General features: G+C 34.8%; 2 protein-coding genes across 2 annotated transcripts; one reads left to right on the plus strand and one right to left on the minus strand.

Moving 5' to 3' along the window:
* The first annotated feature begins 2489 nt into the window (after nt 1-2489).
* On the plus strand, nt 2490-3038 carry LOC148585915 (uncharacterized). The gene has a single exon (XM_088516899.1). It carries the CDS (start codon nt 2674-2676, stop codon nt 2845-2847), a length of 174 nt encoding a protein of 57 aa, XP_088373025.1. The 5' UTR covers nt 2490-2673; the 3' UTR covers nt 2848-3038.
* A 5316-nt stretch (nt 3039-8354) lies between these two features.
* On the minus strand, nt 8355-11669 carry G3PP1 (putative glycerol-3-phosphate transporter 1). Its single transcript, XM_059593989.2, has 3 exons — nt 11525-11669; nt 9393-10466; nt 8355-9204 (listed from the first exon to the last, which is right to left on the minus strand). Exons 2-3 carry the CDS (start codon nt 10387-10389, stop codon nt 8657-8659), a joined length of 1545 nt encoding a protein of 514 aa, XP_059449972.2. The 5' UTR covers nt 10390-10466; nt 11525-11669; the 3' UTR covers nt 8355-8656.
* Between the last annotated feature and the right edge of the window lie 1890 nt (nt 11670-13559).

Consider the following 13559-nt stretch of genomic DNA (forward strand, 5'->3'; position numbering starts at 1 on the left):
TTAAGAATAAAAATTTCCGTTTAAAAAAAAATTAAAAAATTTTGTTTAAAAAAAATTGTTTTTTTTTTTTTAAATATTATCTTTCAATTAAAATTTTTCCTTCTTAAAAAAATCATTTTTTTTTTGACTTTATAGGGGTATTTTTGTCTTATTGAGAAATCTATAGGGGCATTTTTGTCCTATGGCTAGTCTTGGGGGGGACATTGACAATGTTTTGGTACTTTGGGGGGGACATTGTCACAATTGAAAGTTTAGGGGAGACATTGTCAATTAGGTGGTAGTTTGAAGGGAGTATGTGGATTTTACCCTTTTATTTTTCTAAAACTGATGTGGCTTTTAAAATCACCATTAAATTTTAGATGAATCATACTTGAATTTTGATCTAATGGTGATTTTGAAAGCCACGTTAACTTTATGATGATAAAAAGATGGTACCCTAGCATTACTTTGAAATAAAAATGTAATATATAGCATTAGAGTAATGCTGGGTATAATCTTTTTATACTCTTCAAATCTTTTTAAAATTGATGTGACTTTTAAAATCACCATTAAATTTTAGATGAATCATATTTAAATTTTGATCCAATGGTGATTTTGAAAGCCACGTCAACTTTAAAATGATTTGATGAGAATAAAAAGATGATACCTAACATTACTCATAGCATTATTCATTTTCTTTAGATAAATACTACTCAGCATTTCAAATTTCAATCTCTCAGCATTATTGTCTACTTGGTACATTCACATCAACTTTTAAAAAAAAAAAAATTAAAAAATTAAAAACAGAGAATGCTCAAAATAAACACTTAAAAATGCTGATTAACAATTTTTTTTTTTTTTAACAATAATTGATTGAGCCATCACTTATAAATATAGTTTCTTAACATTTCTTTTATCTTCTTTATGGATCATATACTCCTTAACTTTTACTTTCTTTTTCTTAATGTATTTGTTTTTTTCTTTTCTTTTTTTTCCATTGTTTTGTCCCTGCCTTGTCCATCTCGTTTGGTATCGTTAATGAGTTCCTAATCTTCCCCTAAAACATGTATACCTAACTTTTTATAGCATTGACATTACACTAGCTTTTTTTTTTTTGTCAAGCTTGTCATTAATTGTTTTCCTCCTTCCTTGTGAGGCCTCCCAACATAATTGGTGTGCTCTCTATGGGAGGAGGAGACCCTCCTCCTTTCCTCCCTCCCTCCCTCCCTTCCCCTCGTTCTTTGTGCTTTTTTATTATGTTGCTTACTTTTCCTCCAACAAATTCAGCTACCAGCTTTCTTTCACTTATAGATTGTCTCTCTATACGGTTGGCCGTCCTTTGTCTTTGAATTTCGAATCTACTTCAAATTTCATATGTGACTTTTTTTCGAGCCCGATATGTTACTCTTGGTCCATCCATTACATCAACATGCTATTTCACTGTATTCTTCAGTATCTCCACCCTCCAACCATGTCATCCTCGTCGCCTTGCGACCACCGTGTGCTGCCACATTGATCTCACACATCAGTCAATGTTTTCGGCATTGCTCTTTGTTGGGTGTTCTATTGTTTTTCTATAATTTTTGTTATTTTTATTTATTTATTTTTATAATTTTTTATTTTTTATTTTTTATTTGCAATGTAGACTTTTGCAACTGGTATTTGTGCCTCTTCATTGACGATCCATGTTCAACTAAGCAGTGCTTCCCCTGTTTCAACCTCCCGGTGGTTGTTAGTCGTACCACTCATTTAGTACATTATCTTTTATTTTATGTTGATTTGCACTATACTATTTTTATTATGGCTTATTGTCGAGTTGCTAAAAAAAATTATTTTCTTGATAGAATATAATACTTCTAAATTTATTTAATTTTAAAATGAATATCTTTTCCATTATGATAAATTAAACTTTTCATATATCAAAGTTATCTAGAAAATATTAAAATTTAAGTTTTTCTATTAAAAATAGATTTTTGAATGTATAGCAAGTATTGTTATTCTATTGACTCTTTCACCAAAAAAAAAAAAAAGTATTATTCTATTGACAAGAAATTTAATTTTTGGGAAAACTTCACTTTAGTTCCCCGAACTTTCACCCGATTTTACAAACCCTTAAATTTTCAAATTTCTCATTTTGGACCCTGAATTTTTAATTACTCTCAATTAGAACCTTTCCGTTAATTTTAGCTGTTAAAAATATATATATATATATATATATATTAAAAAAAAAAAAAAAAAAAGGGACCAAAATGTCATTAATTTTTATTTTTTTTTAAATAAAAAAATTTTGGATGTTGAAATTTTATACAAAAGTCAGGGGTATAAACGTCATGTACGTTTAAAATCTAACGAAAGGTCCACATTGAGAGTAATTGAAAATTTAAAAATCTAAAATGAGATATTTAAAAGTTTAGAGAAGTTTTATAAAATTGAGTGAAAATTAATGGGGACAAAGTGAGCTTCCCCCTTTATTTTTTACGACAAATTCTCAATTATGATATTAAATTCTCTATTTTCAACGCCTCTGAACCACCATGTGCGCAACTAACCACCATTTCGTCCCGATTAGGGCTGATGTTCCAGAGTCTTCTCCCCACATCGAGAAAACCCTAACCCTAACCCTAACCATTAAACCCTCCAAATTTGGAAGTCAAAAGCACTTGGAATTCCGTTTTGAACTTGTGGTGGTGGTGTATGGGGATCATAAGAAGCTGCTTCTCGCTCATCGTGGGGACGGTGTGTGGAATATATGCAGCTCAGAACTACGACGTTCCGAACGTCAAGAAGCTCGCCCACACCGCCCTCTTCATGGCCAAGCACGTCGAAGAGAAGTACCGCAAGCCCAAGCAAAAGGGCGACGATGACTAACATGACGATTCCATTTGGTCTGCTCCCGTGACGACGCCGTGTTTTATGCCACCAGGTCCCTCTTATTCTTGAGACAGTTCTAAATAACAGGGAAAAGAGACAAATTGAAAGATTGTAATTTTGATTTTTGTTGAATTTCCAAGTGTAAAACGAGTTTTGGATAAGACAGATATGCCTGCTTTTAAGCATTATGCGTGTGGAGGGTTTGCTAGTTCTGCAATTTTGATGAGGGGTCAAAGAATATGCATTGATCTTATGTGAAATTGTTTTAGGGAAACAGTTTTAGTTATGAGGAATGCGGTTTCAAGGAAATGCAGGGTTTCCCATTGAAGTAGATGGAGCAGCAATGTCACTTTCTGTCTTTTTTACTGTGTGTTTTTTGATTGGCAAGTTATATACCAATCAACCTCACCTTTCGTGTTGATTGGTATATCGCTGATTAGATTCACTGAGAGAAAGTAAAACATAAAACTTTCAGGGCAAGAAAACATAATTGTCTCAAAGAAGTTTAGTTTTCCATTGAATGGAAACCCGAAATCGCCGACTCATAAGGGCATGATAGATCTAGAATAACCTCTGCCGAGAAGCTGATTGATTGAGGGAGTTTATGAGAAGTTGTCGAGGATACCTGCAGATCAATTCTAATAGTTGTATAATATAGATTCACAGGACGAATGTATGTTGATAATCCTCTGTTTAATAATCAAGTAGGCCTAGGAAAGATCCTTACTACGGATCATCTTTGGAAGTGGTGCGTCATTTTGGTTGATTGGTGTGTTATGTACAAAAGGAATGGAGAGTCTGTGGACTATCTTATTCTTCATTGTGAGGTTGCTTGTGCCATTTGGAATGTCTTCTTCAATCGATTTGGGTTGTCTTAGGTTATGCCTAGACGATGGAAGATGGTCCCCTTCACATATTTTTTGGTGTCTATGGAGAGAATTGAATTATAGGTGTTTTGAGGACCGTGAGATGACTTTGAGAGAGTTGAATTCTTTATTTTTCAACACTTTATATTTTTGGATAGCTGCTTATGTTTTTCCTTTACTATTTAGTTATCATGATTTTCTTTTTCTTTTTGCCTCTACTACCTAGGTGGCTTCTCTCGCATACTTCCTATGTACATGGGGCGTTGTCTTACGCTTTTAATGATATCTCGATTAATTATCAAAAAAATAATAATCAAGTAGGCTCGTTTATGTTCTCCTCGTGTTGCTAATATCCAACCCTAGTAAATCCCAAAAGAGCACCCATCCAGTTATGGTTTACTCTACTGGTGCCACAAGTCCTCGTTAGGGCATGAACATGTGAAGAGGATGAGTTGGGTATTCAATTCTTTATGAATTTAGAAAGTTCAGACTTAAAGAATGTTTGCTTACCAATGCCTATCACAGAGTCAAAGCTCTTACTCAACCCTGAATTTTCTCCCTGAATCATCATAGGTCTTCCTATTGCTTTTCCCTTATCATCAAAATAGTGGCTAGGATAGGGCATCCCCAATTATAAGAGCTTCATGTTGCTTTCTTCAATTCTATGGTGGCTTTTGTGAGATATTTTCATTGTTGGTAGCCTTACAGCTAGAGAACTTGGGGGAAAAATTGGGACTGTCAACGTTCTGTGTTTTGCAATAGGGATTTGGTGTTGATAAGCTCCCCTCTCATGCCATTTTATGCAAACTGCAGATGCATTTTCAGTGAGCCGTACTTAATGTTTTCAGATGTTGTATTTCCAAAGCCTTTTAGCCAATTAGCTTCGCTGAGGGCCATATCCTTTGATATGCTGTTATGTTCATTATCAGTCATAAGAGATTATGTAATGCTTCTCATATAATTAACCATTTCTTGTGCCCAATGTTATCATGCGACGATGTTTTTAATGTTGTTAGTGACCATGATGGTGGATTAAGTTGTCTTGTGAACATTTCACATGAAATGAAGAAAGTTCTCTTATGAGGAGAAGTTGAGACCATGCCAAACAATGGGGAAAAAAGGCATGGTTGGGATTATGGTCTAGCCTGTATTATATTACTGCTAGGTAGCTTCGCGCACGTGTGGTTGCGCTTGCATGCTTGTGTGGCTTTTTCGTGCTCATTTCTTTGAAACCTAGCACAATATAGTTGCCTTAGAAGAGAGGAGGGAATAGACGGCTGATTTGATGTCAGAGTAGCCATGATGTGTAAATTCTCTACAGATATTCCTCATTCCTCATTAGGTGCCGATATGATCACGAGTGGCTCTTCTATATTTATTGGCTGTATCAAAAGTCCCAGTTTTTGGTTCTCGTAGTCTTTACTTCTTAAATCGCTTTTTGACTTTTTAGTTTAATGAGGGATGTAAAATGCTTGTATATGCACGAATGAATTATCTAGACCATTGAAAAAAACTATAAAAATCTCCAGTATAGACTGTATAGTTTTGTCTTGAATCAGGTTTTGGGATGAGGATTGTAGTTTTGTCATGGCATGCCCTTTTCCTTGTGGTTTAGTTGGGTTGTCATGCCAGACATCTCTCTCCGAGTTCAAACCATCATTGGACTTGTGGACGATTCAGGTAACCCGTCCCCTTCATGCCAATTTGACGTTTAGATTCAGGAAGGGAGCTAATTATTTACTTCGGTTGAGCCGGATTGTCTCACAACTGGTTGGTGGGTATCTTAGTAGACTAATCATAAAAGATCTGAATTACAATTTTTCTTGTCTATTCAGGTTGGCATGAATGATAGAGGGGCATGGTAAAGTTCATTTTCATTTCTTTCTTTTACGCAGAATTTGCATTACTAAAAAAGATTTAGAAGAATCCAGACCATATGGGATTCTTGAGAAACACACAAATGTTTTTTGGACTATTTCAACCAAATGCATATCTAGATTGAACTCTAGTAATGAACAGGATGATGAAGATTGCGAGATTTGTGAGTTTGGAATTTTTTCCAAATGGAATTGACTTTTAAATGTTCAAGATAAAAGAACAAAACCTCTTGAGCAGCTCGAATGTTCCAAGAGTTAGAAGCTTCAGCTTTCATAGATGGTTACTTAAGAAAACTTTTTAATAAGATTTTTGCATAATCATTGGTGCTTTGGTCCAATGGTAGGAACCCACAGCAATCCCAAACAAGCACGAAACTAGGCTTTGTGGATTAGAATTTTATGGCCTGCATAGAAGGGGGGGGGGGGGGGGGGGGGGGTGTTGGGAAAGATGAAAGAGATGCTTTCATCTATCTATTTTTATATAGTTATGCTATTTTAATAGAATGTTATATAACTGTCATATAACATGATGACTTGACAGTGAAAATCAGTTATTAGATCAGCATTTATAAAATCAATAAAAATAAAAATAAAAACAAATTGTCGATTTTACAGTCACGTCATTCCAGTTGTATAATAGTCGTATAACAATCTAATAAATAATATACTCTTTTATAGATGATACAAAGAGGAAAGAAAAATACAGATGCAAAGGACTATTTGACAATGTTAACTATAATACTTATATATAAAAAAATAAAAAATAAAACAATGTAGTATAATATGAAAGGATCAAGCATGTGAAGGTCTAGTAGATTGGAACATCATTAATTTGGTCACTAAATCAAGATATATTATTTTATATAATGAGTTTGAAGAGATTCCGTGTGGGAATCTTATACGACTCACAGATAGCACAATCCCTAGGAAGAAATCATTTGGGGAGGGGGAGATTAGTGAATACTTAAAGTAAACACCAATTGTTAATGTAGTAGTTAGAGATAATATAATTTAATTAGGCACATAGTGTTCAACACATCAATTGGTCCATTATTTGTGGTTCCAATACAATTAGAGTATGATTTGGTTACTACTTATCTGGGTCATTATATATATATAGTGGTTTTCATATTGGCAAGAATCTAATTTGTGGCTGGTAAAACTCTTCGTCCTATTTTTTGTGTGCTTGTGACTATATTGGTTATGTCACTAGCAAAACACTTACATTAGGCTACATTTAGCTAGTCATTTAGACTAAAGATTTGATTGGCAACTACAGACAATGAATAAGTCAAATTAATAATAAAAAAAATCTAAATAGATAAATGAATAATAATTTAAATGTAGCGATAATAGACTTGCTAAAATGTTGAGCCGTATGCAAAATTGAGTAGCTAGATTAGAAAAATTGGTTCTTTATTTAATTTAATTTTGCCTAAATATTTATTTTTTTGATCAATCAATATATTAGTACGCTTAAAAGGAAATGTGCCTTGTTTAAATATATATATATATACATTTCCTTGCCTTCGAATACTGGCTTCTAATTCAGAAACAACTGGCATGTTTTGTACTCTTAGGTCTTAACTATTACTTAGGCAAATTCTTTCTTTTATTCTTTATGTTTTTTCTGAGCCCAACTTGGTCTTCTTCCAAAGTTTAATATATGGGACTTCCCTTGGAGAAAATTTTTGAATATATTATTAATTGTTTTCTGATGCTTTACTCTATTACAGATACTGTTGTTAAACCACTCATTAAAAAATTGATTTATCCTAATTCTCACAAACGTGGCCACGAGCTATGGAATCGGATGGTGGCAGTGACTGTCCAATCGCCTTCACCACACTTACAAAGGGAATTAATTAATTAACCCTAATTAAGGGAAAAAAGGAAAAAGAAATCACACATTCCCTGCTCATGTGCACAGAAAGATGTCAATGGGAAATTCGTAATTGTTGGACACACAGAGAGAGAGAGAGAGAGAGAGGCCATGGCCTTGAATTCTTAGTCCTCTGAAGGGATAAAGCTAGTCCTCTGAAGGGATAAAGCGCACGGAACCTTTTTCATGTGGTCCTCAAAAGGTCTTTTGCTACGGTCCACAACTCGAAGAATATATATCATAATTATTTATATATTAGAATTATTATTAAATAAAGTAACGATGTAATATTATTCTTATTAGGAAAATATGAAAACTTGTTCATAAAGCATTATTTCTAGTAGAAAATATGAGATTTGCCTCTCATTAGAATTATATCTTCTATTTATATATATATATATATATATATATATATTTATTTATTTCTGCCATGCTTTTTTTTTTTTTTTTTTTTTTCTGACATGTTCACACAAGGAAAAGAGGAGGGAATTTGAACTAGTGACGTCCGCTTTATAAGACGTGGTTCACAACTAATTAAACTATCTACTGGGGACTTTATTTCTGTCATGTAATAGTCTATATAAACTTAAGAGTGATCAATAAAATATACAAAAAGTTCAATATTCAATTTTAGTAGTCGTTTTAGAAGGTTTAGAGTTTCTCAAATTACCCTAAAATTAAAAGGTCCAAAATTTATCAAATTATCCTACCAAATTCATCCATGGTTACGAAGGCGCGTAACATCTTTCCAAATGTTACAAGAGTCAATGTCAATGTTGGTGTCATGAGGAGCAAAGTTGTTGCTACTTTTTGTAAAAAGATAATAAAAGTTGATCATACAAGGCAAAGGCAAAGGCAAAATCCATAGTTGAGAGAAGATGGTCATTTTCTGAATTGGTTATCCTTCTTGATAATGCTATATTTAATTTAATGGGCATACAAATAATGTACATACAGATACCTCAACTTCTCTCCCCCTCCCCCCCTTTGGTCCCAAAAAAATCTCCCCTCCATATTCTAAGCAAATGGAGAAGGTTAAAAAAAAAAAAAAAAAGCCCTCTCCTTTTCTTTGACTACACCAGAGGATCTTCATTTTCATTTGCATACAATCAGCAGGGGCAGTGAGGTAGAGCTTATGAACAATGTTGAGAGAATAACTGACCACTGTAACCTTAAAAAACTCACACTTCAAGTGCTGGAGATCTTGATTGTGACCTTGACTCCTCAATCTTTTCAGTAACCTCGGCTACAACAAGCCTAGTTAGAAGCAGCCCTGCGATTAGAGCTGCTGCCATCAACATGGTGAAGACTGCAGTCCAGCTTGTAGCAGAAATATAGCCTGTTAATAAGGGTCCAATAGAAGCCCCAACAGAGCCTGTTCCATCAATAATCGCCGTCACCGTTGCCAGTGCCCGGGAATTCCCTTCCAATGAACTGTGGGTTCCCAAGTCGGCCGATACAGCCGTTGTAATAAGAGCATATGGCCCATTCACGAACATGCCGGTGATGAACATAAGAATGATATTTATCGTCAAGGAAACGTGTCCGTAGCTTCGATAGAAAAAGAGAGCGGGGATAGCACAGTACATGAAACTTGCAGCCGTTATTGCTCTCGCATTTAAGCGATCGGAAATGTGGCCAGCAAGAATTCCTCCAACCACACCACCAACATCAAACAATGTAGACAAGTTTCCGGCACTTGAGCTAGATAAATACTTGCCATCAATAGCTGCAAAATGAAAACAGAAGGAGTGAATAAGAAATTTTGATAATTGATGAACTCAAGCATGTATTCCAGACTGCATGTGAAGAATTTCAGTTGAAATGAGACCAAAAACATCATATAAGCAAAGACTGGATTTCCACAACATCAAAGGATACACAATCATAACACTTAAAATGCAAAGAATCTAATACCTGTATTGCTAATATAGAACGGAAGCCAGTAGAGAAATGTATAAGCAACCAATTTGGCAAAGAAGAGGCAAAGAGCAAAGGGAGCAACTCCCGGAATTTTCCACGCTTGTATGAACCCCACAGCTTTCTGCTTAACCTCCGTCTCTGACTCCAACAAAGGTTGTGCTACTCCCTCCCCAATTTTCTTTGGAGAATGGAGTTCATCATCTTCTCCATCAGCTCCAACAGACTCAGGATTAACAGGCAATAGGAGAAAAACTGCCAATCCAATGAAAGCAATCATGAGACCGGGCACAACGAAGGACCAACCCCATCCGTAGCTCAATAGAGCAGAAGCAACCAGAGAACCAGTAATGTTCCCAATGGAAGTATGAGCATTCCATATACCCATAATGAGCCCTCTCTTGCTCTTTCCAAACCAGTTACCAACCACTGCAACAACTGAAGGCCATCCAGTTGACTGGAACAAACCGGCAATCATTTGGACTATCAAATAGTAGTAAAAACTATGTATGTTTCCCCAATAGCCAATGCCAAAGAGCGAAGTAAACAAACCAGTTCCCACCATTCCCACTGTTAAGAAGATCCTTAAATCCGTTCTATCACCCAAATGTCCAGAGAAGTACATTCCCACGGCATAAAACGCGAGAAAAGCGACATCGAGTTCTCCAAGCAAGGCTGTCCCATCGGATCCGTTAAAGGGAGCCCAACCATCTCCAAGCATCCACGAAAGTTTAGCTGGTTCCTGCAAGTAGGTTATCCTCCATGGGTAGAGCTTCAATCCCACATCTGATGATTGGGGATCAAGGGTGCTCTTAACAATGCTTGTGGTTTTTCGAGTGGCATGGTAGCTCGCGTATGCGAAAAATGTTACAATCAAAACAATGGCTTGGTAGGTTTTGTAGGAAAGGGTGGTACCCTGGATGTATTCTAAGAACCGGATTCCAAGGGGCTTCCTATGGTTGCTCTCAGGTGCTGGTTCTGTCATTGAACCCATGTATCAATTCTCACTCCGAAAGAGATTAAGAGGAAGAAGAAGTTTAACTTCTTCTTATAGGTTCCACACTCTGCAAGCTGGAAACAAGATAATAAAAATATGAGATTGCATCTTAAAAAGAAACTGTGAGCTATTCTGTATTTAAATCTAACAAGAGATTCATCTGAGGGAATCAGCCAATGCTCAATAAATTGCAACTATCCAATAAAATACAGTTTGACAGTAAGTACTTCAAAATAATACATAATGAGTTGGGGACATGTTCAACTTGATTTCTTGTTCTTTTGTTTATTTTTATTTCCTTTTTCCTTTGATTTTCATGGATTCCATTTACAATTTTCAAACTTTCTTAAGCACCATTGCTCCAGAAAATTTTTAACCCAGCTTCCTAACTTGTTTGGGATTCATTCCCAAAAAACTTAATAGTTCAAGAAGCTCAGGGGAAGCCAATGGCAACAGATGCTTTAGAACAATATGAGCTAAAACCTCCTTTTCAGGTTAAATCCTCTGTTTTTTTCCTTGCCTTTTGATAATTAAATCATCTTCTTTACTTGTAACAGATCGAAATTGCATATTTAAGTTAAATGAATTTACAATCACACAAAAAAACTTCAGTTGTTTCATACTTTCAAAATCACAAACTAAATTTAAACGGCGAGGAAATCGATACCTGAAACAAAACTTTAAAAACCAGATGTAGAAACAAACTGTAAGACCAAAAACACACAACCTTTCAACAATCGGAGTGAAAAATCATCATCTTCAACCTCAAAAGTGATCCTAGAAAATTGACCCATTAATTAAATTTGCTTTCAGATACACTTTTTTGACAAAATCAACCCCCACACACCAAGAAAACCAAAGAAGTACCGCAGGAAAAATTGAAACGGTAAAAAACGTATAAGAAAATCAAAATTTCCAAGTCAAATGTATGTCCAAAAAAAAAAGACCCATCAATCAAATTCCGACCCTCAACAATCTTACCTTGATAGCGTCGATTTCCCACCCCCAGAAAAATGCTAGAAATTGAAATGAAGAAATCGCTCAAAGCTAAATGGTCAAAGAAACTTGAAAAAACAGCACCGCCCCAACTACCAGGAATTATAGAAGAGTTTATATATTCTAGAAAACTCACCTCTAAGCTTTAGCTGAGCTAACTGGACCGCTTGCTTTCACTTTCTCCCTCTCTCTCAAACACAGACACAGAGAGAGACTCTATCTCGCTCTTTCTCTCTGGCCTTCGGTTGCTTTACTACGAACAAAAACACTTGCTCAAACCCCCAAGCTTTTTTCAACACCGAGAACGTAACGATTCTTTTATGGTTGATGGTTATAATATTTTATGACTATGAAACTACTATATTACCCCTACTCTTCCTTTTCATTGCCTTGGACAATGCGCTCTCCCGTACCACCATTCTGCCCTGAAATGACAGATACACCCTCCAACATTCAATAGTATTGCTTTTTATTATTATTATTTATCTGGAAACAGGACATATTAAGTAAATCAATCATTGTTAGTTGTTGCTTGTTACTTTTAAGGGGAGGGAAATGAGCAATGCAACCAAGAGATATCTCAGTTTACTGATTTTTCTCTTTCATTATTTCCAAAAATGGAAGAATATTCGGAAAATGTCCGTGCAGGCTAATGGTTGAATGAATATACGGTTAGATTATGGTTGTAATTTGCAAATTTGTACAGTGGAATATGCTTTAATTTTTTTTATTATTTTTTTAAAAATTTGATAGGTCAAAATTAAATAAATTTTAAATAAATTAAACAAATTTGGTGAGCATGAATTGCTGGTGTTTGGTTATTTTTAAAATTACTTGACACCGTTCGCTCATTCTTTTCTGTGTAATCTTCTCCTATTTCTTTGAAGTTTGAAGTCGAAGAAAGTGACCGACCCACTCTCACCTGAGTCACCTCCACCTTGGTAAAAGCGGAAAGTGGCAAAAAATATGAAATTTCCACCATTGACATTGGCGCGAAAGAAAACCTATTTTCACCTCCGTCTCTTTTGTTGTTTATACATTAAACAGAAAAAAGAAAGAGTTAGAATATTAAAAATAATTGTTAATATAAGTAATAATAATGATAATAATAAAAGAAGAATATGCGGAATCCTTTAAAGGGATCTTATCTATCCCTGGCCGCCCTTTATCTGCCATATTCTTGTAGCCATAATTGATTTCCAATATCAAGAGGAGGATTAGTTTGTCCCTAGCATTTTGCTTCAACGATTTGGACCACCATTTTCCCTGTCTGTGCAAAGGGCCCAACCCAGTTTTCTAAGAAGGGCCTTGGATCTAGGAGAGCAAATCGCCTTCCATGCTAAGGGAGCGAAATTTCTATGTTTTTCCTAATTTAAATCTCACCATATATATATATTTTTTTAGAAGATTGCGATCCAGCAAGGGGCATAATGAAGGCTTCTTTTATAACACTTTGGAAAAGTAAAGCTACTTTAGAAAAGTAAAGGAGGCTCAGATACTTCTATTCTCATGCTTTTTTATGGGGACACAAATTTTCTTTTGGAGAATTTTTTTTTTTTTTTTTTTTTTTTTAATCTACTATACTAAGCATCTAACGTATTTGAATTTATCAAAAATAACTATTAAGACGTGTAAGAAATAGAATTAGGATCATTTCTGATTGATTTGAATTCGAGAATATTCAGTTGATTATATTTAAAAAGTATTTTTGTTCCATCAAAAAATGAAAAGACAAAAATACCTCTTAAATATAACTTACTAGATACTCTCCTGTTCATTTGGAGAAGATCCTGTTTCAAGAATTAGGATCATCTTCCAGATAACACTTAACACTTATTAAAGTAGGTTAAAAAAAAATCCAAAATTTCTGTATTTATTTATTTATTTATTTTTTGGTAATTACCTTTTGCACTCATGAACTAGAGCGCATTGACACTTTTTCTCATAAGCTACGAACTATGACATCTGACCCCATCAAACTATCATCTTATGACAAAAAGTCTCATTTCGTCAGTCAAATAGGTTAAAATTGACGGTCAACGGTCATGTGCAAGTCATGTGTCATTTTAAATTTTTTTCTTTCACTTTTGTCATCATTTCAGACCGAGAAAATGACGCTTATATCTTCCTAAATCCTAATTCAACACATGAAAACAATTTAAAATGAGGGC

This window comes from Corylus avellana, chromosome 5, assembly GCF_965113065.1.
Source record: "Corylus avellana chromosome 5, dhCorAvel1.hap1.2, whole genome shotgun sequence".
Classification (NCBI taxonomy): Eukaryota; Viridiplantae; Streptophyta; class Magnoliopsida; order Fagales; family Betulaceae; genus Corylus; species Corylus avellana.